This window comes from Salmo salar, unplaced genomic scaffold, assembly GCF_965601325.2.
Source record: "Salmo salar unplaced genomic scaffold, fSalSal1 ptg000412l, whole genome shotgun sequence".
NCBI lineage: Eukaryota > Metazoa > Chordata > Actinopteri > Salmoniformes > Salmonidae > Salmo > Salmo salar.
In genome coordinates, this window is record NW_027675379.1 from 43,255 (window position 1) to 70,445 (window position 27,191).

Genomic DNA, 27,191 nt, shown 5'->3' on the forward strand with positions numbered 1-27,191 from the left:
TGGGTTCGATTCCCACGGGGGACCAGTACGGAGAAAAAAATTAAAGTAATGTATGAAATGTATGCATTCACTACTGTAAGTCGCTCTGGATAAGAGCGTCTGCTAAATGACTAAAATGTAATGTAAATGTTGTTTTCCTGCATATAGGAACTTGGACTCTTACTGTGCCCTGTCACTGTCCCTTTAAATACAGAGAGCATCTCACTCTCTTTCTTTCTATGCTCTCTCTGTGTTCTCTCTCAATTCAATTCAATTCAAAGGGCTTTCTCTCTCCCGTCTCTGCTCTCTCTCTCTCTCTCTCTCTGTCTGTCTGTCTGTCTCTCTGTCTGTCTGTCTCTCTCTGTCTCTCTCTCTCTGTCTCTCTCTCTGTTATCTCTCTCTCTGTCTCTCTCTCTCTGTCTCTCTCTCTCTCTCTCTCTCTCTCTCTCTCTCTCTGTTATCTCTCTCTCTGTCTCTCTCTCTCTCTCTGTCTCTCTCTCCCATGGGATTTTTCTGAAGTTCATGTACGTCATAGAAGCTTTTGATTGACGTCCCCGCAGTCCATTTGTAGCCAACTGTTCTGACCGTAACGTAACCCGGTCGGAATTCCCGTTAAAAAGACGTCAATGGTCCCATTTGAACGATTGAACGCAATCCGCTGTGTACGGAAAAAAGAGGGTGATGAAAATTAGTCAACAGCATCCTATGGCGAATACAGAGATTCAACAATATATACAAGGTAGGCTACTGCATCTATCATCATCATCATTATTATTTCATTATCGATTATTATTCGTGCTGTAAGAATAGATGACATTTTGTTTTTTTAATCCATCTCCATTGTCATCATCAAACTGTCAACATGCGGTGCGAGAGGGTTTTCACTTATGAATAACAACTAGGATATTTTTTACAAAGTCCCGTTATTGTAACGTGTCTGTTTTTGGTGTCATTAAACAGGTTGTCAGTTGTTTCCAATAGGTCGTTATCATTAAAACTTCACAATAAGTTGCAGAGCTGTGTGGTGCAAGGAGAGACACACAGCTCCGCTAAAACCATTTTGGTGCGAGTCGTTTTCAAGGGATTGTTACATAAATGTTAACTATTTGGTTGTGATATCAACACCTCTTGAAGAGCGTAGTCAGACCTACAAAATGTCAAATTATTCCATGCAAAACAATTGCGCACATTTAGGTCTATCATCAGAGTTATACAGGAAGTAACTGCCTGTTTTTCATAAACATCAGTTGATCATGTCATTGTAGATACGTAGGGTAGCCTCGCGATATCTCTCAATATTGGCCACCATTAATTGGATATTTTAGTGATATAAAATAAAAGTGAACTGACTAAAAGTGGTAGCCAATAGTGGTTTAGGTTCATTTCCCATCCTTTGTGGGCTCTGCCTGTCAATCAGCAGAAGGGCTATGTAGCATTACCATTAGCTGATAATGTTTACTATGAAAGCTACAGGTAGAAACTTTGTACAGTTGGCTAAACATAGTGGTAAGTAGAACTAATGTACTTTCTTCTCCAACCAATATAGGCCCACCTAGCGAAGATAGCTAACATTATCCCATTTTCAACATTTGTTGAGTGTTTAATTATGATTTCTGCTGACAGACATGATAGGCTACATTGATTGATGGACCACAGTCAAATTGGCTAGTTAACAAGCTAATAACAGATCAGTCAATATGGCTAGCTAGCTAATAACAGATCAGTCAATATGGCTAGCTAGCTAATAACAGATCAGTCAATATGGCTAGCTAGCTGATAACAGATCAGTCAATATGGCTGGTTAACAAGCTAATAACAGATCAGTCAATATGGCTAGCTAGCTAATAACAGATCAGTCAATATGGCTGGTTAACAAGCTAATAACAGATCAGTCAACATGGCTGGTTAACAAGCTAACAACAGATCAGTCAATATGGCTAGCTAGCTAATAACAGATCAGTCAATATGTCTAGCTAGCTAATAACAGATCAGTCAATATGGCTGGTTAACAAGCTAATAACAGATCAGTCAATATGGCTAGCTAGCTAATAACAGATCAGTCAATATGGCTGGTTAACAAGCTAATAACAGATCAGTCAATATGGCTAGCTAGCTAATAACAGATCAGTCAATATGGCTGGTTAACAAGCTAATAACAGATCAGTCAATATGGCTGGCTAGCTAATAACAGATCAGTCAATATGGCTGGTTAACAAGCTAATAACAGATCAGTCAATATGGCTAGCTAGCTAATAACAGATCAGTCAATATGGCTAGCTAGCTAATAACAGATCAGTCAATATTGCTAGCTAGCTAATAACAGATCAGTCAATATTGCTAGCTAGCTAATAACAGATCAGTCAATATGGCTGGTTAACAAGCTAATAACAGATCAGTCAATATGGCTGGTTAACAAGCTAATAAAGATCAGTCAATATGGCTAGCTAGCTAATAACAGATCAGTCAATATGGCTGGTTAACAAGCTAATAACAGATCAGTCAATATGGCTAGCTAGCTAATAACAGATCAGTCAATATGGCTGGTTAACAAGCTAATAACAGATCAGTCAATATGGCTGGTTAACAAGCTAATAACAGATCAGTCAATATGGCTAGCTAGCTAATAACAGATCAGTCAATATGGCTAGCTAGCTAATAACAGATCAGTCAATATGGCTAGCTAGCTAATAACAGATCAGTCAATATGGCTAGCTAGCTAATAACAGATCAGTCAATATGGCTAGCTAGCTGATAACAGATCAGTCAATATGGCTGGTTAACAAGCTAATAACAGATCAGTCAAACTGGCTAGATAGCTAATAACAGATCAGTCAATATGGCTGGTTAACAAGCTAATAACAGATCAGCCAATATGGCTGGTTAACAAGCTAATAACAGGTAAGTCAATATGGCTAGCTAGCTAATAACAGATCAGTCAATATGTGTAGCTAGCTAATAACAGATCAGTCAATATGTCTAGCTAGCTAATAACAGATCAGTCAATATGGCTAGCTAGCTAATAACAGATCAGTCAATATGGCTAGCTAGCTAATAACAGATCAGTCAATATGGCTAGCTAGCTAATAATAGATCAGTCAATATGGCTAGCTAGCTAATAACAGATCAGTCAATATAGCTAGCTAGCTGATAACAGATCAGTCAATATGGCTAGCTAGCTAATAACAGATCAGTCAATATGGCTAGCTAGCTAATAACAGATCAGTCAATATGGCTAGCTAGCTAATGACAGATCAGTCAATATGGCTAGATAGCTAATAACAGATCAGTCAATATGGCTGGTTAACAAGCTAATAACAGATCAGCCAATATGGCTGGTTAACAAGCTAATAACAGGTAAGTCAATATGGCTAGCTAGCTAATAACAGATCAGTCAATATGTCTAGCTAGCTAATAACAGATCAGTCAATATGGCTAGCTAGCTAATAACAGATCAGTCAATATGGCTAGCTAGCTAATAACAGATCAGTCAATATGGCTAGCTAGCTAATAACAGATCAGTCAATATGGCTAGCTAGCTAATAACAGATCAGTCAATATAGCTAGCTAGCTGATAACAGATCAGTCAATATGGCTAGCTAGCTAATAACAGATCAGTCAATATGGCTAGCTAGCTAATAACAGATCAGTCAATATGGCTAGCTAGCTAATGACAGATCAGTCAATATGGCTAGCTAGCTAATAACAGATCAGTCAATATGGCTGGTTAACAAGCTAATAACAGATCAGTCAATATGGCTGGTTAACAAGCTAATAACAGATCAGTCAATATGGCTAGCTAGCTAATAACAGATCAGTCAATATGGCTAGCTAGCTAATAACAGATCAGTCAATATGGCTAGCTAGCTAATAACAGATCAGTCAATATGGCTAGCTAGCTAATAACAGATCAGTCAATATGGCTAGCTAGCTGATAACAGATCAGTCAATATGGCTGGTTAACAAGCTAATAACAGATCAGTCAAACTGGCTAGATAGCTAATAACAGATCAGTCAATATGGCTGGTTAACAAGCTAATAACAGATCAGCCAATATGGCTGGTTAACAAGCTAATAACAGGTAAGTCAATATGGCTAGCTAGCTAATAACAGATCAGTCAATATGTGTAGCTAGCTAATAACAGATCAGTCAATATGTCTAGCTAGCTAATAACAGATCAGTCAATATGGCTAGCTAGCTAATAACAGATCAGTCAATATGGCTAGCTAGCTAATAACAGATCAGTCAATATGGCTAGCTAGCTAATAACAGATCAGTCAATATGGCTAGCTAACTAATAACAGATCAGTCAATATGGCTAGCTAGCTAATAACAGATCAGTCAATATGGCTAGCTAGCTAATGACAGATCAGTCAATATGGCTAGCTAGCTAATGACAGATCAGTCAATATGGCTAGCTAGCTGATAACAGATCAGTCAATATGGCTAGCTAGCTAATAACAGATCAGTCAATATGGCTAGCTAGCTAATAACAGATCAGTCAATATGGCTAGCTAGCTGATAACAGATCAGTCAATATGGCTAGCTAGCTAATAACAGATCAGTCAATATGGCTAACTAGCTGATAACAGATCAGTCAATATGGCTGGTTAACAAGCTAATAACAGATCAGTCAAACTGGCTAGCTAGCTAATAACAGATCAGTCAATATGGCTGGTTAACAAGCTAATAACAGATCAGCCAATATGTCTGGTTAACAAGCTAATAACAGGTAAGTCAATATGGCTAGCTAGCTAATAACAGATCAGTCAATATGTCTAGCTAGCTAATAACAGATCAGTCAATATGGCTAGCTAGCTAATAACAGATCAGTCAATATGGCTAGCTAGCTAATAACAGATCTGTCAATATGGCTAGCTAGCTAATAACAGATCAGTCAATATGGCTAGCTAGCTAATAACAGATCAGTCAATATAGCTAGCTAGCTGATAACAGATCAGTCAATATGGCTAGCTAGCTAATAACAGATCAGTCAATATGGCTAGCTAGCTAATAACAGATCAGTCAATATGGCTAGCTAGCTAATAACAGATCAGTCAATTTGGCTAGCTAGCTAATGACAGATCAGTCAATATGGCTAGCTAGCTGATAACAGATCAGTCAATATGGCTAGCTAGCTAATAACAGATCAGTCAATATGGCTAGCTAGCTAATAACAGATCAGTCAATATGGCTAGCTAGCTGATAACAGATCAGTCAATATGGCTGGCTAGCTAATAACAGATCACTCAATATGGCTGGTTAACAAGCGAATAACAGATCAGTCAATATGGCTAGCTAGCTAATTACAGATCAGTCAATATGGCTAGCTAGCTAATAACAGATCAGTCAATATGGCTAGCTAGCTAATAACAGATCAGTCAATATGGCTAGCTAGCTAATAACAGATCAGTCAATATGGCTAGCTAGCTGATAACAGATCAGTCAATATGGCTAGCTAGCTAATAACAGATCAGTCAATATGGCTCGTTAACAAGCTAATAACAGATCAGTCAATATGGCTGGTTAACAAGCTAATAACAGATCAGTCAATATGGCTCGTTAACAAGCTAATAACAGATCAGTCAATATGGCTAGCTAGCTAATAACAGATCAGTCAATATGGCTAGCTAGCTAATAACATATCAGTCAATATGGCTAGCTAGCTAATAACAGATCAGTCAATATGGCTGGTTAACAAGCTAATAACAGATCAGTCAATATGGCTAGCTAGCTAATAACAGATCAGTCAATATGGCTAGCTAGCTAATAACAGATCAGTTAATATGTCTAGCTAGCTAATAACAGATCAGTCAATATGGCTAGCTAGCTAATAACAGATCAGTCAATATGGCTGGTTAACAAGCTAATAACAGATCAGTCAATATGGCTGGCTAGCTAATAACAGATCAGTCAATATGGCTGGTTAACAAGCTAATAACAGATCAGTCAATATGGCTAGCTAGCTAATAACAGATCAGTCAATATGGCTAGCTAGCTAATAACAGATCAGTCAATATTGCTAGCTAGCTAATAACAGATCAGTCAATATGGCTCGTTAACAAGCTAATAACAGATCAGTCAATATGGCTGGTTAACAAGCTAATAACAGATCAGTCAATATTGCTCGTTAACAAGCTAATAACAGATCAGTCAATATGGCTAGCTAGCTAATAACAGATCAGTCAATATGGCTGGTTAACAAGCTAATAACAGATCAGTCAATATTGCTCGTTAACAAGCTAATAACAGATCAGTCAATATGGCTAGCTAGCTAATAACAGATCAGTCAATATGGCTAGCTAGCTAATAACATATCAGTCAATATGGCTAGCTAGCTAATAACAGATCAGTCAATATGGCTGGTTAACAAGCTAATAACAGATCAGTCAATATGGCTAGCTAGCTAATAACAGATCAGTCAATATGGCTGGTTAACAAGCTAATAACAGATCAGTCAATATGGCTAGCTAGCTAATAACAGATCAGTCAATATGGCTAGCTAGCTAATAACAGATCAGTCAATATTGCTAGCTAGCTAATAACAGATCAGTCAATATGGCTGGTTAACAAGCTAATAACAGATCAGTCAATATGGCTGGTTAACAAGCTAATAACAGATCAGTCAATATGGCTGGTTAACAAGCTAATAAAGATCAGTCAATATGGCTAGCTAGCTAATAACAGATCAGTCAATATGGCTAGCTAGTTAATAACAGATCAGTCAATATGTCTAGCTAGCTAATAACAGATCAGTCAATATGGCTGGTTAACAAGCTAATAACAGATCAGTCAATATGGCTGGTTAACAAGCTAATAACAGATCAGTCAATATGGCTAGCTAGCTAATAACAGATCAGTCAATATGGCTGGTTAACAAGCTAATAACAGATCAGTCAATATGGCTGGTTAACAAGCTAATAACAGATCAGTCAATATGGCTAGCTAGCTAATAACAGATCAGTCAATATGGCTAGCTAGCTAATAACAGATCAGTCAATATGGCTAGCTAGCTAATAACAGATCAGTCAATATGGCTGGTTAACAAGCTAATAACAGATCAGTCAAACTGGCTAGATAGCTAATAACAGATCAGTCAATATGGCTGGTTAACAAGCTAATAACAGATCAGCCAATATGGCTGGTTAACAAGCTAATAACAGGTAAGTCAATATGGCTAGCTAGCTAATAACAGATCAGTCAATATGTCTAGCTAGCTAATAACAGATCAGTCAATATGTCTAGCTAGCTAATAACAGATCAGTCAATATGGCTAGCTAGCTAATAACAGATCAGTCAATATGGCTAGCTAGCTAATAACAGATCAGTCAATATGGCTAGCTAGCTAATAACAGATCAGTCAATATAGCTAGCTAGCTGATAACAGATCAGTCAATATGGCTAGCTAGCTAATAACAGATCAGTCAATATGGCTAGCTAGCTAATAACAGATCAGTCAATATGGCTAGCTAGCTAATGACAGATCAGTCAATATGGCTAGCTAGCTAATGACAGATCAGTCAATATGGCTAGCTAGCTAATGACAGATCAGTCAATATGGCTAGCTAGCTGATAACAGATCAGTCAATATGGCTAGCTAGCTAATAACAGATCAGTCAATATGGCTAGCTAGCTAATAACAGATCAGTCAATATGGCTAGCTAGCTGATAACAGATCAGTCAATATGGCTAGCTAGCTAATAACAGATCAGTCAATATGGCTAGCTAGCTGATAACAGATCAGTCAATATGGCTGGTTAACAAGCTAATAACAGATCAGTCAAACTGGCTAGCTAGCTAATAACAGATCAGTCAATATGGCTGGTTAACAAGCTAATAACAGATCAGCCAATATGGCTGGTTAACAAGCTAATAACAGGTAAGTCAATATGGCTAGCTAGCTAATAACAGATCAGTCAATATGTCTAGCTAGCTAATAACAGATCGGTCAATATGGCTAGCTAGCTAATAACAGATCAGTCAATATGGCTAGCTAGCTAATAACAGATCAGTCAATATGGCTAGCTAGCTAATAACAGATCAGTCAATATGGCTAGCTAGCTAATAACAGATCAGTCAATATAGCTAGCTAGCTGATAACAGATCAGTCAATATGGCTAGCTAGCTAATAACAGATCAGTCAATATGGCTAGCTAGCTAATGACAGATCAGTCAATATGGCTAGCTAGCTGATAACAGATCAGTCAATATGGCTAGCTAGCTAATAACAGATCAGTCAATATGGCTAGCTAGCTAATAACAGATCAGTCAATATGGCTAGCTAGCTGATAACAGATCAGTCAATATGGCTGGCTAGCTAATAACAGATCTGTCAATATGGCTGGTTAACAAGCGAATAACAGATCAGTCAATATGGCTAGCTAGCTAATAACAGATCAGTCAATATGGCTAGCTAGCTAATAACAGATCAGTCAATATGGCTAGCTAGCTAATAACAGATCAGTCAATATGGCTAGCTAGCTAATAACAGATCAGTCAATATGTCTAGCTAGCTAATAACAGATCAGTCAATATGGCTAGCTAGCTAATAACAGATCAGTCAATATGGCTAGCTAGCTAATAACAGATCAGTCAATATGGCTAGCTAGCTAATAACAGATCAGTCAATATAGCTAGCTAGCTGATAACAGATCAGTCAATATGGCTAGCTAGCTAATAACAGATCAGTCAATATGGCTAGCTAGCTAATAACAGATCAGTCAATATGGCTAGCTAGCTAATAACAGATCAGTCAATATGGCTAGCTAGCTAATGACAGATCAGTCAATATGGCTAGCTAGCTGATAACAGATCAGTCAATATGGCTAGCTAGCTAATAACAGATCAGTCAATATGGCTAGCTAGCTAATAACAGATCAGTCAATATGGCTAGCTAGCTGATAACAGATCAGTCAATATGGCTAGCTAGCTAATAACAGATCAGTCAATATGGCTAGCTAGCTAATAACAGATCAGTCAATATGGCTCGTTAACAAGCTAATAACAGATCAGTCAATATGGCTGGTTAACAAGCTAATAACAGATCAGTCAATATGGCTCGTTAACAAGCTAATAACAGATCAGTCAATATGGCTAGCTAGCTAATAACAGATCAGTCAATATGGCTAGCTAGCTAATAACAGATCAGTCAATATGGCTAGCTAGCTAATAACAGATCAGTCAATATGGCTGGTTAACAAGCTAATAACAGATCAGTCAATATGGCTAGCTAGCTAATAACAGATCAGTCAATATGGCTGGTTAAGAAGCTAATAACAGATCTTATCTTGTTGTCTTTAGTGGTAATGATGTCTGACTGTCATACAATACATGCTTTTAGTTTGTTGTTGTCCTGGGCTACCTGCTAGCCTAACTTCCTTTCATGTTTAACCATACGCTACGCCAGCTAGTTAACATTAGCCTACTACATCTAGCTACATATTGAACTTCCATCCTGTCAGGTCAGGGACACAACAATGTATGAATGAATGGTTGGATCAGAATCCCCATTATAATCATTGGCCAATACGGAGAATTAAGTAAAACCACAAGTCCAAATCCCTCTCTCCTTCCATGGCTAATTTAGGAAAGGGACCATTTTAGCTAGCTAGCTAGCCACCTGAGGACAACAACAGAACGGAATGCAACAATTCAAGTTTTTTTTTCTGTTTGGCTTGTGATGTTGTTGGTGTGAAGCCAAATCTAAACTGGCTTCCTTTTGATATTTTTTTTTGTGCTCCAGGACCAATCACAGCTGAGCTCACTCAGTTTAGCTCAATGCTGATTGGCTATTATTTGTTTTTAAAATTATCAAGGCAGTCCAAAATTCTCGGTGGCTTCTCTTGCATTCAATGCTACAGGCAACTACGGGCAACAACAACGTCATAGTCTTTCTGACCAGACAGCATCAGATGGATACGCTAGACATACTGAGACAGAGGGGCGATGTTTTGTTCACTCGGATGCTTTAAACGGTGAGATACATTCAGCCTCGAATTGAAGGACATTTATGAAACAGAAAGTGACAAAAGATACATTATTTTGTATGTTTTTTTTTTCTTTCTTTTCTTGGTAAATGTTTTTTTTTTGGGGGGGGGGGGGGGAGTCTGGGTTCCATTGGCATCCATGAATACACACCTGCCGTACACCTGATGTCGCCGTCGTTAACAGAACTGCAGGAAAACAGTGGCCGACAGGCTGGGGCGAAGGTCACTGTCTACGGGTGTACGGCTAGCTAGCTACCGTTGTCACCCCCCCCCCCCCCCTTCTTCTGTGGGGTTTATCAGCGGCTGGCATCCAACGTTATTGTGCATTACTGCCACCTACTGTACTGGAGCGGCCACGCCTCCACCTGTCCTAGCTTAATAATGGACCAATAGAAGTATAAAAAGGGGTTCTTTATGCAGGAACGCCCACATGCAGGAACGCCCCAAACTGTGGGCTGCACCCTTCTCCTCCTCTCCTCCTATCAGTTAAATCAAATGTATTGTGACGTTTTATTGAAAATGACCAATACTTATGTTTACATGTGTACAAAAATTAGGAACAGTTCTTGGCACTTACTACCTTACTTACACCCATTGAAAGGCACATTTACATCTTTTGCCTTGCCCATTCACCCTCTGAATGGCACACATACACAATCCATGTCTCAATTGTCAGAGTTCCTCTGTGAAGATGCGAGAAACTTCTAGAAGGGACAACCATCTCTGACATTTTTTTATATATATATATTTTAGTCTCATAGCAAAGGGTCTGAATACTTTATGTAAGTAAGATATTTCTGTTTTTTAATTTTTAATACATTGATGAGTATTTTTTTTACATTTTTTTTAATCCATTTTAGAATAAAGCTGTAATGTAACAATATTTGGAAAAAGTCAAGTGGTCTGAATACTTTCAGAATGCACAGTATATATATATATAAAAAAAATCCTTCTTTAACCCCGTCTCCTCCCACTTCATCTACACTGATTTGAAGTGGATTTAACAAGTGACATCAATAAGGGATCATATCTTTCACCTGGATTCATCTGGTCAGTCTACAGTATGTCATGGAAAGAGCAGGTGTTCTTAATGTTTTGTACTCTCAGAGTATATTATACAGTTGAAGTCGGAAGTTTACATACACTTAGGTTGGAGTCATTAAAACTTGTTTTTCAACCACTCCACAAATTTCTTGTTAATAAACTATAGTTTTGGCAAGTCGGTTAGGACGTCTACTTTGTGCATGACACAAGTCATTTTTCCAACAATTGTTTACAGACAGATTATTTCACTTATAATTCACTGTATCACAATTCCAGTGGGTCAGAAGTTTACATACACTAAGTTGACTGTGCCTTTAAACAGCTTGGAAAATTCCAGAAAATAATGTCAGATTTTTTTTTGTAGACCTCCACAAGTCTGGTTCATCCTTGGGAACAATTTCCAAACGCCTGAAGGTACCACGTTTATCTGTACAAACAATAGTTCTCAAGTATAAACACCATGGGACCACGCAGCTGTCATACCGCTCAGGAAGGAGACGCGTTCTGTCTCCTAGAGATGAACGTACTTTGGTGCGAAAAGTGCAAATCAATCCCAGAACAACAGCAAAGGACCTTGTGAAGATGCTGGAGAAAACAGGTACAAAAGTATCTTTATCCACAGGAAAACGAGTCCTATATCGGCATAACCTGAAAGGCCTCTCAGCAAGGAAGAAGCCACTGCTCCAAAACTGCCGTTAAAAAAGCCAGACTACGGTTTGCAACTGCACACGGGGAAAAAGATCGTACTTTTTGGAGAAATGTCCTCTGGTCTGATGAAACAAAAATAGAACAGTTTGGCCATAATGACCACCGTTATGTTTGGAGGAAAAAGGTGGAGGCTTGCAAGCCGAAAAACACCATCGCAACCGTGAACCACAGGGGTGGCAGCATCATGTTGTGGGGGTGCTTTGCTGCAGGGGGGACTGGTGCACTTCACAAAATAGATGGCATCATGAGTAAGGAAAATTATGTAGATATATTGAAGCAACATCTCAAGACATCAGTCAGGAAGTTAAAGCTTGATCGCAAATGGGTCTTCCAAATGGACAATGACCCCAAGCATACTTTCCAAGTTGTGGCAAAATGTCTTAAGGACAACAAAGTCGAGGTATTGGAGTGGCCATCACAAAGCCCTGACCTCAATCCTATAGAACATTTGTGGGCAGAACTGAAAAAGCGTGTGCGAGCAAGGAGGCCTACAAACCTGACACAGTTACACCAGCTCTGTCAGAAGGAATGGGCCAAAATTCACCCAACTGATTGTGGGAAGCTTGTGGAAGGCTACCCGAAACGTTTGACCCAAGTTAAACAATTTTAAGGCAATGCTACCAAATACTAATTGAGTGTACGTAAACTTCTGACCCACTGGGAATATGATGAAAGAAATAAAAGCTGAAATAAATCATTCTCACTACTATTATTCTGACATTTCACATTCTTAAAATAAAGTGGTGATCCTAACTGACCTAAGACAAGGAATATTTACTAGGATTAAATGTCAGGAATTGTGAAAAACTTGAGTTCAAATGTATTTGGCGAAGGTATATGTAAACTTCCCGACTTCAACTGTATAGCCTATAACGTTGATCATCCACAGAGCGGGTTGTTAAGGTGGACAGCGAGGCAAAGCGGTCACCTGCGACTTCGACAGGTAAGTGACAGAAGAACCTGATTCTCATTTACTGCTACAGGCGACTGTCAAATGGTGTGCGTACTGGGAGCGCAGTCAGGAGCAGGAGAGCTGAGAGTTGTGAACAGGCACACACTTTATTTATTTAGGCAGGAGAAACCAACAGACGGACACCTCCATCCAATATGCCAAAGTGCAAAACAGCTAATAAACAGTCACAATAATTATGTATAAACAAATAAACCTCGTGAAATATAAACACGGAATAAACGCACACCAGAATAGCGCGTCAAACATGACACTTAACACAAAGACATGAGGGGGAACAGAGGAATAAATACATGTAGTGTGATTGGGAAATGAAAAACCAGGTGTGGGAACAGGGAACAAGACAAAACAAATGGATAAATGAAAAATGGAGCGGCGATGGCTAGAAAGCCGGTGGAGAGATGCTGGGTGCCGGTGGAGGACGTGTTAGACCCCATCGATGCTGCGGGAGTTCCATCGTCTCCATCGGGATCGCCCTGCGCCTCGCCCTCCAGGTCGGCGTCAAGGGGGGGGGGTACTGTCACGACTTCCGCCGAAGACGGTCCCTCTCCTTGTTCGGGTGGCGTTCGGCGGTCGACATCACCGGTCTTCTAGCCATCGCTGACCCACCTTTTATTTTCCATTTGTTTTGTCTTTGTTTTCTACACACCTGGTTTTCATTCCCCCAATGTACATGTTCATACCCTCTGTTTCCCCCATGTTTTTTTTTGTGCGTGATTGTTTTTATGTTCATGTCGGTTCATGATGGCTGTTTTTTTTTTGGGACGGGTGCTGTGTTCATCCGTAATGTTTACCGTTTGTATTTGGTCAAGTGTATTTGTTACCTTGTGCCTTGATTTATGAGTAAAGAACGTTACTCATTTTTGCTCTCCTGCGCCTGACTTCTTGCACCAGCTACACTCACCTTCTGACAAATGATGCAGTTCCCTGACTCTTTACATGGTGTATGTTGTTAATAATGGCTTTATAACTCCTGTTAATAATGAAACATTATAGACAACATACTTGAAAAATTGTAAATCATTTTATTCCAGCCCTGATAGAGAGCTATGCTGAGCCTGATGTCTATAAGATAGGGTAAGACTCTTGTGTTGTGTGAATCTGGTAGACTAGATCTGACCATGTTTACAGTTCACTGTTCCAGTCTCTTGGGAGCATTACTATATGACATACAGGAGATAGTAAAGATATATACAGTGCATTCGGAAAGTATTCAGACCCCTTGACTTTTTCCACATTTTGTTACGTTACATACAGCCTTAAAAAAAATTAAATCCTTATCGATCGACACACAATACCACATAATGACAAAGTGCAAAAACAGTTTTTTAGAAATGTTTGCAAATGTATAAAAAATACTTATTTACATAAGTATTCAGACCCTTTGCTATGAGACTTGAAATTGAGCTCAGGTGCATCCTGTTTCCATTGATCATCTTTGATGTTTCTACAACTTGATTGGAGTTCACATGTGGTAAATTCGATTGATTGGACATGATTTGGAAAGGCACACACCTGTCTGTATAAGGTCCCACAGTTGACAGTGCACGTCAGAGCAAAAAACAAGCCATGAGGTCGAAGGAATTGTCCGTAGAGCTCCGAGACAGGATTGTGTCGACGCACAGATCTGGGGAAGGGTACCAAAACAAACTGAGCAATCGGGGGAGAATGGTCTTGGTCAGGACCAAGAACCAGATGGTTACTCTGACAGAGCTCCAGAGTTCCTCTGTGGAGATGGGAGAACCTTCCAGAAGGACAACCATCTCTGCAGCACTCAACCAGTCAGGCCTTTATGGTAGAGTGGCAAGATGGAAGCCACTCCTCAGTAAAAGGCACATGGCTCAGTTGGTAGAGCATGGTGTTTGCAATGGTGTTTGCAATGCCAGGGTTGTGGGTTCGATTCCCACGGGGGGCCAGTACGGGGGAAAAAAATGTATGAAATGAATTGAAATGTATGCATTCACTACTGTAAGTCGCTCTGGATAAGAGCGTCTGCTAAATGACTAAAATGTAAATGACAGCCCGCTTGGACTTTGCCTAAAGACTATCAGAACATAAGAGACAAGATTCTCTGGTCTGATGAAACCAAGATTTAACTCTTTGCCTGAATGCCAAGCGTCACGTCTGGAGGAAACCTGGCACCATCCCTACGGTGAAGCATGGTGGTGGCAGCATCATGCTGTGGGGATGTTTTTCAGCGGCAGGGACTGGGAGACTAGTCAGGATCTAGGGAAAGATGAACAGAGCAAAGTACAGAAAGATCCTTGATGAAAACCTGCTCCAGAGCGCTCAGGACCTCAGACTGGGGTGAAGGTTTACCTTCCAACAGGACAACGACCCTAAACACACAGCCAAGACAACACAAGAGTGGCTTCAGGACAAGTCTCTGAATGTCCTTGAGTGGCCCAGCCAGAGCCCTGACGTGAACCCGATCGAACATCTCTGGAGAGACCTAAAAATAGCTGTGCAGCAACGCTCCCCATCCAACCTGACAGAGCTTGAGAGGATCTGCAGAGAAGAATGGGAGAAACTCCCCAAATACAGGTGTGCCAAGCTTGTAGCGTCATACCCAAGAAGACTCGATTCTGTAGTCGCTGCCAAAGGTGCTTCAACAAAGTACTGAGTAAAGGGTCTGAATACTTATGTAAATGTGATATTTCAGTATTTTAAAAAAACAACATTTTGTAAAAATGTCTAAACCTGTTTGTGCTTTGTTATTATGTGTAGATTGATGAGGGGGGAAAAACGATTTAATCAATTTTAGAATAAGGCTGTGACGTAACAAAATGTGGAAAAGGTCATGTGGTCTCAATACTTTCAGAATGCACCATATAGGATTCTCTCACACCTCCCCCCCCCCCCCCCCCCCCTCTCTCTCTCTCTCTCTCTCTCTCTCTCTCTCTCACACCTCCTCTCTTTCTCACACACCCCCCCTTATCTCTCTTTACATTCTCACTTCCCTTGTAGTATTGAGGTGTCAGATCCGGGGGAGGAGTATGTGATGTCATACAGCCTAAGGGGGCTGGCCCTCATCTTCAACCAGGAATACTTCTCCCCAGAGCTCCGCCTCCCTCATCGCCATGGTACCAAAGCTGACAAGAACAACCTTTTGCGACGGTACAGAGTCATACAAAAGGACGAACAGACAGACAGATGGACGGAGACACACACGCACACATTGTTCTGTTGTGTTTCTGTCTTTAACGTGTGTGTTTGTGCGTGTTGTGTTTTTTTTTTCCAGACTAGAGGAGCTAAGTTTTGCTGTGAGGCCGTATGACAACCTGACCAGACAGGAGGTCCGGGCTGTCATAGACGATGGTAAACCACAACAACAACGTTTTGATCTGGATTTAATGATGTGAAAGTACTGTCCACAGAGGACAGGGTAATGAAAGTACTGTCCCCAGAGGACAGGGTAATGAAAGTACTGTCCCCAGAGGACAGGGTAATGAAAGTACTGTCCCCAGAGGACAGGGTAATGAAAGTACTGTCCCCAGAGGACAGGGTAATGAACTGACTCTCCAGAGGACAGGGTAATGAAAGTACTGTCCCCAGAGGACAGGGTAATGAAAGTACTGTCCCCAGAGGACAGGGTAATGAAAGTACTGTCCCCAGAGGACAGGGTAATGAAAGTACTGTCCCCAGAGGACAGGGTAATGAAAGTACTGTCCCCAGAGGACAGGGTAATGAACTGACTCTCCAGAGGACAGGGTAATGAACTGACTCCCCCAGAGGACAGGGTAATGAAAGTACTGTCCCCAGAGGACAGGGTAATGAAAGTACTGTCCCCAGAGGACAGGGTAATGAAAGTACTGTCCCCAGAGGACAGGGTAATGAAAGTACTGTCCCCAGAGGACAGGGTAATGAACTGACTCCCCAGAGGACAGGGTAATGCGTAGAAGAAATCCAGTCTGTACTCTCTCGCTCTCCCCAGCTGTGAACTGGAACCATGCGGAGGCAGATTGTTTCCTGTGTGTGTTTCTGAGCCACGGGGAGAATGAGTGCGTGTTCGCCAGAGACGGAAAACTCTCCATCCGAGACTTGACACACACCTTCAAAGGAGACCGCTGTTCTAGTCTGGTGGGCAAGCCCAAGATCTTCATCTTCCAGGTAGGAGTGTGTGGTGGGTAAACGTGTTTGTGTGTTTCAGGCGTGTAGATATGCTAACCCAGTGTGTTTAGTGCAGCAGCTACTCTTCCTGGGGTACATCACTGAGTAACCTCTGGTAGCAGATCATTCCATGATGACTCTATACATCACTGAGTAACCTCTGGTAACAGATCATTCCATGATGACTCTATACATCACTGAGTAACCTCTGGTAACAGATCATTCCATGATGACTCTATACATCACTGAGTAACCTCTGGTAACAGATCATTCCATGATGACTCTATACATCACTGAGTAACCTCTGGTAACAGATCATTCCATGATGACTCTATACATCACTGAGTAACCTCTGGTAACAGATCATTCCATGATGACTCTATACATCACTGAGTAACCTCTGGTAACAGATCATTCCATGATGACTCTATACATCACTGAGTAACCTCTGGTAACAGATCATTCCATGATGACTCTATACATCACTGAGTAACCTCTGGTAACAGATCATTCCATGATGACTCTATACATCACTGAGTAACCTCTGGTAACAGATCATTCCATGATGACTCTATACATCACTGAGTAACCTCTGGTAACAGATCATTCCATGATGACTCTATACATCACTGAGTAACCTCTGGTAACAGATCATTCCATGATGACTCTATACATCACTGAGTAACCTCTGGTAACAGATCATTCCATGATGACTCTATACATCACTGAGTAACCTCTGGTAACAGATCATTCCATGATGACTCTATACATCACTGAGTAACCTCTGGTAACAGATCATTCCATGATGACTCTATACATCACTGAGTAACCTCTGGTAACAGATCATTCCATGATGACTCTATACATCACTGAGTAACCTCTGGTAACAGATCATTCCATGATGACTCTATACATCACTGAGTAACCTCTGGTAACAGATCATTCCATGATGACTCTATACATCACTGAGTAACCTCTGGTAACAGATCATTCCATGATGACTCTATACATCACTGGGTAACCTCTGGTAACAGATCATTCCATGATGACTCTATACATCACTGGGTAACCTCTGGTAACAGATCATTCCATGATGACTCTATACATCACTGAGTAACCTCTGGTAACAGATCATTCCATGATGACTCTATACATCACTGAGTAACCTCTGGTAACAGATCATTCCATGATGACATGACTCTATACATCACTGGGTAACCTCTGGTAACAGATCATTCCATGATGACTCTATACATCACTGAGTAACCTCTGGTAACAGATCATTCCATGATGACTCTATACATCACTGAGTAACCTCTGGTAACAGATCATTCCATGATGACTCTATACATCACTGGGTAACCTCTGGTAACAGATCATTCCATGATGACTCTATACATCACTGAGTAACACATTAAATCTGTTTTTTTGGTTTGTGTACAGTGTAGAAACCCTTGGTGGTGTTTCTGCTGGGGTTTTTTGTATGTCTGTTTTGAAGTGGATGCTAATAGATTAGTGGTTAGGCATTTTAAACACACAGATATAGTAGTTAATTTCTCCTCAACCCTCAGCCATGAAAGACTGTGTTAGTTCTCCGTGTGCAGTTAAGGGCAGGCCGTGCTGCTCTTGTTCTGAACCAGCTGCAGCTTTGATAGGTCTTTCTTTGCTGCACATGACCACATTACCAGACAGTAATCAAGATGGAGGACAAGATCAGAGCCTGGACAACCAGTACAGTTGATCTTTGTACCCACAACACTCAGCTTTGATAGGTCTTTCTTTGCTGCACATGACCACATTACCAGACAGTAATCAAGATGGAGGACAAGATCAGAGCCTGGACAACCAGTACAGTTGATCTTTGTACCCACAACACTCAGCTTTGATAGGTCTTTCTTTGCTTCACCTGACCACATTACCAGACAGTAATCAAGATGGAGGACAAGATCAGAGCCTGGACAACCAGTACAGTTGATCTTTGTGTCAAAAACACAGAATATCTTATTATAACAGACATTACCTCTCTCCTAATCTTCACAACAACTCTTGTCAATAGGACGTGACCTTGATAGCTGACAGTCTAATGTTACCCCTAAGAGTTCAGCTTCTTCGACTTGTTCAGTGGTCACACCCCTTTATGTACAACACCCGTTGAGGTTTAGGTTTTAGAGAATGTTTTGAACCAAGCTTTCCGTGTGTTGGGCATGGTTATATAGGTGGGCTGTGAGGTTCACACTAACCAGCTGGTCGTGTCTGTCCACTAGGCGTGTCGTGGGGATAAACATGACGATCCAGTCAGTCCTGTAGTAGACGTGGTGGGCTGTGAGGTTCACACTAACCTGCTGGTCGTGTCTGTCCACTAGGCGTGTCGTGGGGATAAACATGACGATCCAGTCAGTCCTGTAGTAGACGTGGTGGACTGTGAGGTTCACACTAACCAGCTGGTCGTGGATGCTGGGACGGTACACACACTTCCTGCTGGAGCGGACTTCCTGATGTGCTACTCTGTGGCCGAGGGTGAGATCAATCAATCAAGCATGCACACACTCTGTCATCCTTCCATTCGATATGTAGGACTCTGTCATCCTTCCATTCGATATGTAGGACTCTGTCGTCCTTCCATTCGATATGTAGGACTCTGTCGTCCTTCCATTCGATATGTAGGACTCTGTCGTCCTTCCATTCGATATGTAGGACTCTGTCGTCCTTCCATTCGATATGTAGGACTCTGTCATCCTTCCATTCGATATGTAGGACTCTGTCGTCCTTCCATTCGATATGTAGGACTCTGTCATCCTTCCATTCGATATGTAGGACTCTGTCGTCCTTCCATTCGATATGTAGGACTCTGTCATCCTTCCATTCGATATGTAGGACTCTGTCATCCTTCCATTCGATATGTAGGACTCTGTCATCCTTCCATTCGATATGTAGGACTCTGTCATCCTTCCATTCGATATGTAGGACTCTGTCATCCTTCCATTCGATATGTAGGACTCTGTCATCCTTCCATTCGATATGTAGGACTCTGTCATCCTTCCATTCGATATGTAGGACTCTGTCATCCTTCCATTCGATATGTAGGACTCTGTCATCCTTCCATTCGATATGTAGGACTCTGTCATCCTTCCATTCGATATGTAGGACTCTGTCATCCTTCCATTCGATATGTAGGACTCTGTCATCCTTCCATTCGATATGTAGGACTCTGTCATCCTTCCATTCTCTTCCTTTCAACATTGTTCTCTTCTCCCATTCTGTCTGTGTCTGTCTCTCTGTGTCTGTCTGTCTGTGTCTCTCTGTGTCTGTCTGTCTGTGTCTGTCTCTCTGTGTCTGTCTCTCTGTGTCTGTCTGTGTCTGTCTCTCTGTGTCTGTCTGTGTCTGTCTCTCTGTGTCTGTCTCTCTGTGTCTGTCTCTCTGTGTCTGTCTGTCTGTGTCTGTCTCTCTGTGTCTGTCTGTCTGTGTCTGTCTCTCTGTGTCTGTCTCCCTGTGTCTGTCTCTCTGTGTCTGTCTCTCTGTGTCTGTCTCTCTGTGTCTGTCTCCCTGTGTCTGTCTCTCTGTGTCTGTCTCTCTGTGTCTGTCTCCCTGTGTCTGTCTCTCTGTGTCTGTCTCCCTGTGTCTGTCTCTCTGTGTCTGTCTCTCTGTGTCTGTCTCTCTGTGTCTGTCTCCCTGTGTCTGTCTCTCTGTGTCTGTCTCCCTGTGTCTGTCTCCCTGTGTCTGTCTCCCTGTGTCTCTCTGTGTCTGTCTCCCTGTGTCTGTCTCCCTGTGTCTGTCTCTCTGTGTCTGTCTCTCTGTGTCTGTCTCCCTGTGTCTGTCTCCGTCTCTCTGTCTATCTTTGTCTCTCTGTCTCCATTTCTTTGTGTCTGTCTCTCTCCCCGTCTCTTGTCTGTTTTTGTGTCTGTCTCCATCTCTGTGTGTCTGTCTCCATCTCTCTGTCTGTCTCTCTCTGTCTTCATCTGTGTGTGTGTGTCTCCATCTCTGTTTGTCTCTGTCTGTCTCTCTCTGTCTCCATCTCTGTCTCTGTCTCTCTGTCTGTCTCTCTCTGTCTCCATCTGTGTGTGTCTCTATCTCTCTCTCTGTCTGTCTCTCTCTGTCTTCATCTGTGTGTGTCTCTCTCTCTCTGTCTCTCTCTCTCTGTCTGTCTCTGTGTAGGTTATTTCTCCCACAGAGAGACATTGAATGGATCGTGGTACATCCAGGACCTATGTGAAGTGCTACAGGAGTATGGAACGCGCCTGGAGATCACAGAGATGTTGACGCTAGTTAACCGCAGGGTGTCGCTGCGACGCGTACAGAACTGTGCCGACCGCAACGCCATCGGGAAGAAACAGGTAGACACACACGCACGCACGCACACACACACACACACACACAGGAAATACACTATGGCACACACAGGAAATACACTATGACACACACAGGAAATACACTATGACACACACACAGGAAATACACTACGGCTGTTGCGGTCATGACATTTTGTCTCACGCTAATTAACCGTTAATTAGGCCGTTAGGACCTGATCGTCGTTAGTGAGCTGGGTACCAGGCCGTTAGGACCTGATGGTCGTTAGAGAGTTGGGTACCAGGCCGTTAGGACCTGGTGGTAGTTAGTGAGTTGGGTACCAGGTCATTAGGACCTGGTGGTAGTTAGTGAGTTGGGTACCAGGCCGTTAGGACCTGATGGTCGTTAGAGAGTTGGGTACCAGGCCGTTAGGACCTGGTGGTAGTTAGAGAGCTGGGTACCAGGTCATTAGGACCTGGTGGTAGTTAGTGAGTTGGGTACCAGGTCATTAGGACCTGATGGTCGTTAGAGAGTTGGGTACCAGGCCGTTAGGACCTGGTGGTAGTTAGAGAGCTGGGTACCAGGCCGTTAGGACCTGATGGTAGTTAGTGAGTTGGGTACCAGGCCGTTAGGACCTGATGGTCGTTAGTGAGTTGGGTACCAGGCCGTTAGGACCTGATGGTCGTTAGTGAGTTGGGTACCAGGCCGTTAGGACCTGATGGTAGTTAGAGAGCTGGGTACCAGGTCGTTAGACAGACAGACAGGCAAACAGACAGGCAACACACACACAGTCAGTCAGACAGGCAACACACACACACAGTCAGACAACACACACACAGTCAGTCAGACAGGCAACACACACATAGTCAGACAGGCAACACACACACTTTGTCACTCAGTCATTTATTAATTAATCCCTCTCTCCTTCTCTCTCCCAAACTCGTCCTGTCCCAGGTCCCCTGCTATACCTCTATGCTCACAAAGAAACTTTACTTCAGATCCAAGAAGCTCTGAGACAAGATTGCAACTTTACTTCAGATCCAAGAAGCTCTGAAACAAGATAGCAACTTTACTTCAGATCCAAGAAGCTCTGAGACAAGATAGCAACTTTACTTCAGATCCAAGAAGCTCTGAGACAAGATAGCAACTTTACTTCAGATCCAAGAAGCTCTGAGACAAGATAGCAACTTTACTTCAGATCCAAGAAGCTCTGAAACAAGATAGCAACTTTACTTCAGATCCAAGAAGCTCTGAAACAAGATAGCAACTTTACTTCAGATCCAAGAAGCTCTGAGACAAGATAGAAGACAAGATACTCATATGAACCTCTAACACAGATTTATGTCTCAATTCAAGCCTTAGTGCTGGAGCCCTTACAATACTGTACCAGATTCAAGATACTCAACTGAGGCAAGACATTCTACATGATCTGCTACAGGTTCACAACAAGACATTCTACATGATCTACTGCAGGTTCACAACAAGACATTCTACATGATCTGCTACAGGTTCACAACAAGACATTCTACATGATCTGCTACAGGTTCACAAGACATTCTACTCTACAGAATCAAGACACTGAACAAAGATATTCTGAGACACTAAAAAACTAAATATATATTACAAGATCAAGATTCTGCACTTAGACAAGATACTCTACTACCAATTCACAATCATAGAGATCCTATTAAATCACTAGAAAGGGGGGGGGGGGGGCTGTGTTGTAGACCCTCAAAGTTCCATAATGGGGTGAAAATGGCAGCCATATTGGTCAGGGAGAAATCCAAACCAGTCCAGTAGGTCGTTATCAGTACAACTTCACAATAAGGTGCAAAGCGTTGGATTTGGCAGCTAGGGGGCCAAGGAGAACCCTCAGCTCCAGCTAAAACCATTGACAAATACGTGTCGTTTTCAAGGGATTGTTAAATAAAGGAATTCAAGGGATTGTTAAACTCTTTGTGTTTTGATATCATCAGGTCTTGAAGAGCCTAGTGAGAACTACCCATTTCCTATTATTCCACATTGAGCTCTGTCATCAGACGTATACAACAATTAACTGCATGCTTTTCATGATCAGTAAACATCAATTGATCCTTGTATTTTCATATACGTGAGGCTAGTCAGATCCATTTGGCGTGTAGCTAGCTAGCTAAGCTTAGCAACCCACGTGTCATTTAGCATGCTTCGTCAGAGATTAGGCTTTTGGGAAGAGCTCGTCATCGGCAAGTCCTCGTCCTGGTAAAGTTGTCAGTTGGACTTCTGTCACCACCACTATAGATTGATTTTCTTTCCAACAATATTTGGATATAGCCGTCTAGTTTATCCCCTGAAAGTTAACTTGTTAACCAGCCATATCGACTGATCTGTTATTAGCTTGTTAACTAGCCATATTGACTGATCTGTTATTAGCTTGTTAACTAGCCATATTGACTGATCTGTTATTAGCTAGCTAGCCATATTGACTGATCTGTTATTAGCTTGTTAACCAGCCATATTGACTGATCTGTTATTAGCTAGCTAGCCATATTGACTGATCTGTTATTAGCTTGTTAACCAGCCATATTGACTGATCTGTTATTAGCTTGTTAACCAGCCATATTGACTGATCTGTTATTAGCTAGCTAGCCATATTGACTGATCTGTTATTAGCTAGCTAGCCATATTGACTGATCTGTTATTAGCTTGTTAACCAGCCATATTGACTGATCTGTTATTAGCTAGCTAACCAGCCATATTGACTGATCTGTTATTAGCTAGCTAGCCATATTGACTGATCTGTTATTAGCTAGCTAGCCATATTGACTGATCTGTTATTAGCTAGCTAGCCATATTGACTGATCTGTTATTAGCTAGCTAGCCATATTGACTGATCTGTTATCAGCTAGCTAGCCATATTGACTGATCTGTTATTAGCTAGCTAGCCAATTTGACTGTGGTCCATCAATCAATGTAGTCTATCATGTCTGTCAGCAGAAATCATAATTAAACACTCAACAAATGTTGAAAATGGGATAATGTTAGCTATCTTCGCTAGGTGGGCCTATATTGGTTGGAGAAGAAAGTACATTAGTTCTACTTACCACTATGTTTAGCCAACTGTACAAAGTTTCTACCTGTAGCTTTCATAGTAAACATTATCAGCTAATGGTAATGCTACATAGCCCTTCTGCTGCTTGACAGGCAGAGCCCACAAAGGATGGGAAATGAACCTAAACCACTATTGGCTACCACTTTTAGTCAGTTCACTTTTATTTTATATCACTAAAATATCCAATTAATGGTGGCCAATATTGAGAGATATCGCGAAGCTACCCTACGTATCTACAATGACATGATCAACTGATGTTTATGAAAAACAGGCAGTTACTTCCTGTATAACTCTGATGATAGACCTAAATGTGCGCAATTGTTTTGCATGGAATAATTTGACATTTTGTAGGTCTGACTACGCTCTTCAAGAGGTGTTGATATCACAACCAAATAGTTAACATTTATGTAACAATCCCTTGAAAACGACTCGCACCAAAATGGTTTTAGCGGAGCTGTGTGTCTCTCCTTGCACCACACAGCTCTGGAACTTATTGTGAAGTTTGAATGATAACGACCTATTGGAAACCAGTCTAATTGGAATGATAACGACCTATTGGAAACCAGTCTAATTGGAATGATAACGACCTATTGGAATGAATGAATGGCAGTAGAGGCACAATCCTGATTTTACTTTATGCAGGAAAATAAAAGTAAGGCAGGTGATGTAATAGAATTGACAAAAAAAAAGAGTTTTAAAACATATTAAAATATATGTAAACAGACCATAAATGTCTAAATATTTTAGTTTTTTGGAAAGCTTCGAGTGCTATTATATGATACAATATCAGTGCATTTACGACTTGTCTAAGTCCTATCGTCTGATAGGTTTTGATTGGATTGATGTCAGCCAGTGTATGGCTGTGGATTGACTGCATTGTTGACATATTTGGGGCGGCAGGGAGCCTAGTGGTTAGAAAGGTTGCAAGATCGAATCCCCGATCTGACAAGGTAAAAATCTGTCATTCTGCCCCCTGAACAAGGCAGTAAACCCACTGTTCCTAGGCCGTCATTATAAATAATAATTTGTTCTTAACTGACTTGCCTAGTTAAATAAAGGTTAAAAAAAAAAAAAAAAAATATTGCCAGTTCATTTGAGAATTTTATGGAATAATTTCTCTAAAATTGTCTGGTTAACACAGGGCAGATACATGCTTCAAATGAATTGTTTTAAACAATATCTGATCACAGCACTGGTAAACTATGGTTGACCAACTCCCTGACCAAAATGGCTGACCTTTATCCCATCATATTAAGGTTCTTGACCATTCTAGTATTCTAATTCTATGTTCACAGTATTGCACTAGAATCAAGAAGCACTGAGGCAAGATACTCTACCGAACCAAGAAACTCCACTGAATAAAGCTATTCTAATGAACCAAGATACTCCACTGAATAAAGCTATTCTACTGAATCAAGATACTCCACTGAGACAAACTACTCTACTGCAGGGATGTCAAACGTATTCCATGAAAGGCTGGTCTGCTGTTTTTTTTCTTATTTTCCTTTCAATTTGTGTCCAGTTAAGACCTAGACAACCAGGTGGGGGGAGTTCCTTACTGAGACCTAGACAACCAGGTGAGGAGAGTTCCTTACTGAGACCTAGACAACCAGGTGAGGAGAGTTCCTTACTGAGACCTGGACAACCAGGTGAGGAGAGTTCCTTACTGAGACCTAGACAACCAGGTGAGGAGAGTTCCTTACTGAGACCTAGACAACCAGGTGAGGGGAGTTCCTTACTGAGACCTAGACAACCAGGTGAGGAGAGTTCCTTACTGAGACCTAGACAACCAGGTGAGGGGAGTTCCTTACTGAGACCTAGACAACCAGGTGAGGGGAGTTCCTAACTAATCAGTGAATTCAATTATTCAGTCAAGTACAAGGGAGGAGCAAAAACCTCGCACTCGGCCCTCTGTGGAATGAGTTTGACACATGCTCTCCTGAATCAAGATACTCTACTGAACCAAGATACTCTACTGAACCAAGAAACTACTGAATCAAGATCCTCTCCTGAATCAAGATGCTCTCCTGAATCAAGATGCTCTACTGAACCAAGAAACTACTGAACCAGTGTTACTGAATCAAGATACTCTACTGAACCAAGATACTCTACTAAAGATTGACAATACTATACCAGATTCAATATACACTGAGACATGACAATGAACCCAGTGTACAGTAACTCTACTACTACTACTGCTGTGCTTTCAGAAAGTATTCACTTACACATTTTAAGTTGTTAAGACATTTTTACAAATACATAAAAAATGAAAAGCTGAAATGTCTTGAGTCAATATGTATTCAACCCCTTTGTTATGGCAAGGAGCTTAAATAAGTTCAGGAGTAAAAATGTGCTGAACAAGTCACATAATAACTTGCATGGACTCAGTCTGTGTGCAACAATAGTGTTTAATTTTTGAATGACTACCTCATCTCTGTACCCCACACATACAGATATATCTGTAAGGTCCCTCAGTTGAGCAGTGAATTTCAAACACAGATTCAACCAGAAAGACCAGGGAGGTTTTCCAGTGCCTCACAAAGAAGGGCACCTATTGGTAGATGGGTAAAAAGAAAAAGCAGCCATTGAATATCCCTTTGAGCATGGTGAAGTTATTAATTACACTTTGGATGGTGTATCAATACACCCAGTCACTACAAAGATACAGGCGTCCTTCCTAACTCAGTTGCCGGAGAGGAAGGAAACCGCTCAGGGATTTCACCATGAGGCCAATGGTGGCTTTAAAACAGTTACAGAGTTTAATGGCTGTGATAGGAGAAAACTGAGGATGGATCAACAACATTGTAGTTACTCCACAATACTAACCTAAATGACAGAGTGAAAAGAAGGAAGCCTTTATGGAACAAAAATATTACAAAACATGCATCCTGTTTGCAACAAGGCACTAAAGTAAAACTGACAAAAATGTGGCAAAGAAATTAACTTTATGTCCTGAATACAAAGTGTTATGTTTGGGGCAAATCCAATGCAACACATCACTAAGTAAAACTCTTTCTATTTCCA

At 41.3% G+C, this 27,191-nt stretch overlaps 1 protein-coding gene across 1 annotated transcript; it reads left to right on the top strand.

Moving 5' to 3' along the window:
• Positions 1-28: 28 nt before the first annotated feature.
• Positions 29-26,447, top strand: LOC106578230 (caspase-6). The gene is given in 8 exon segments (XM_082971743.1): positions 29-718; positions 12,605-12,658; positions 15,653-15,802; positions 15,927-16,003; positions 16,620-16,795; positions 19,060-19,312; positions 20,948-21,126; positions 22,034-26,447. Coding segments are annotated over 6 exon segments (861 nt in total). The 5' UTR covers positions 29-718; positions 12,605-12,658; positions 15,653-15,686; the 3' UTR covers positions 22,094-26,447.
• The last annotated feature ends 744 nt before the right edge of the window (positions 26,448-27,191 follow it).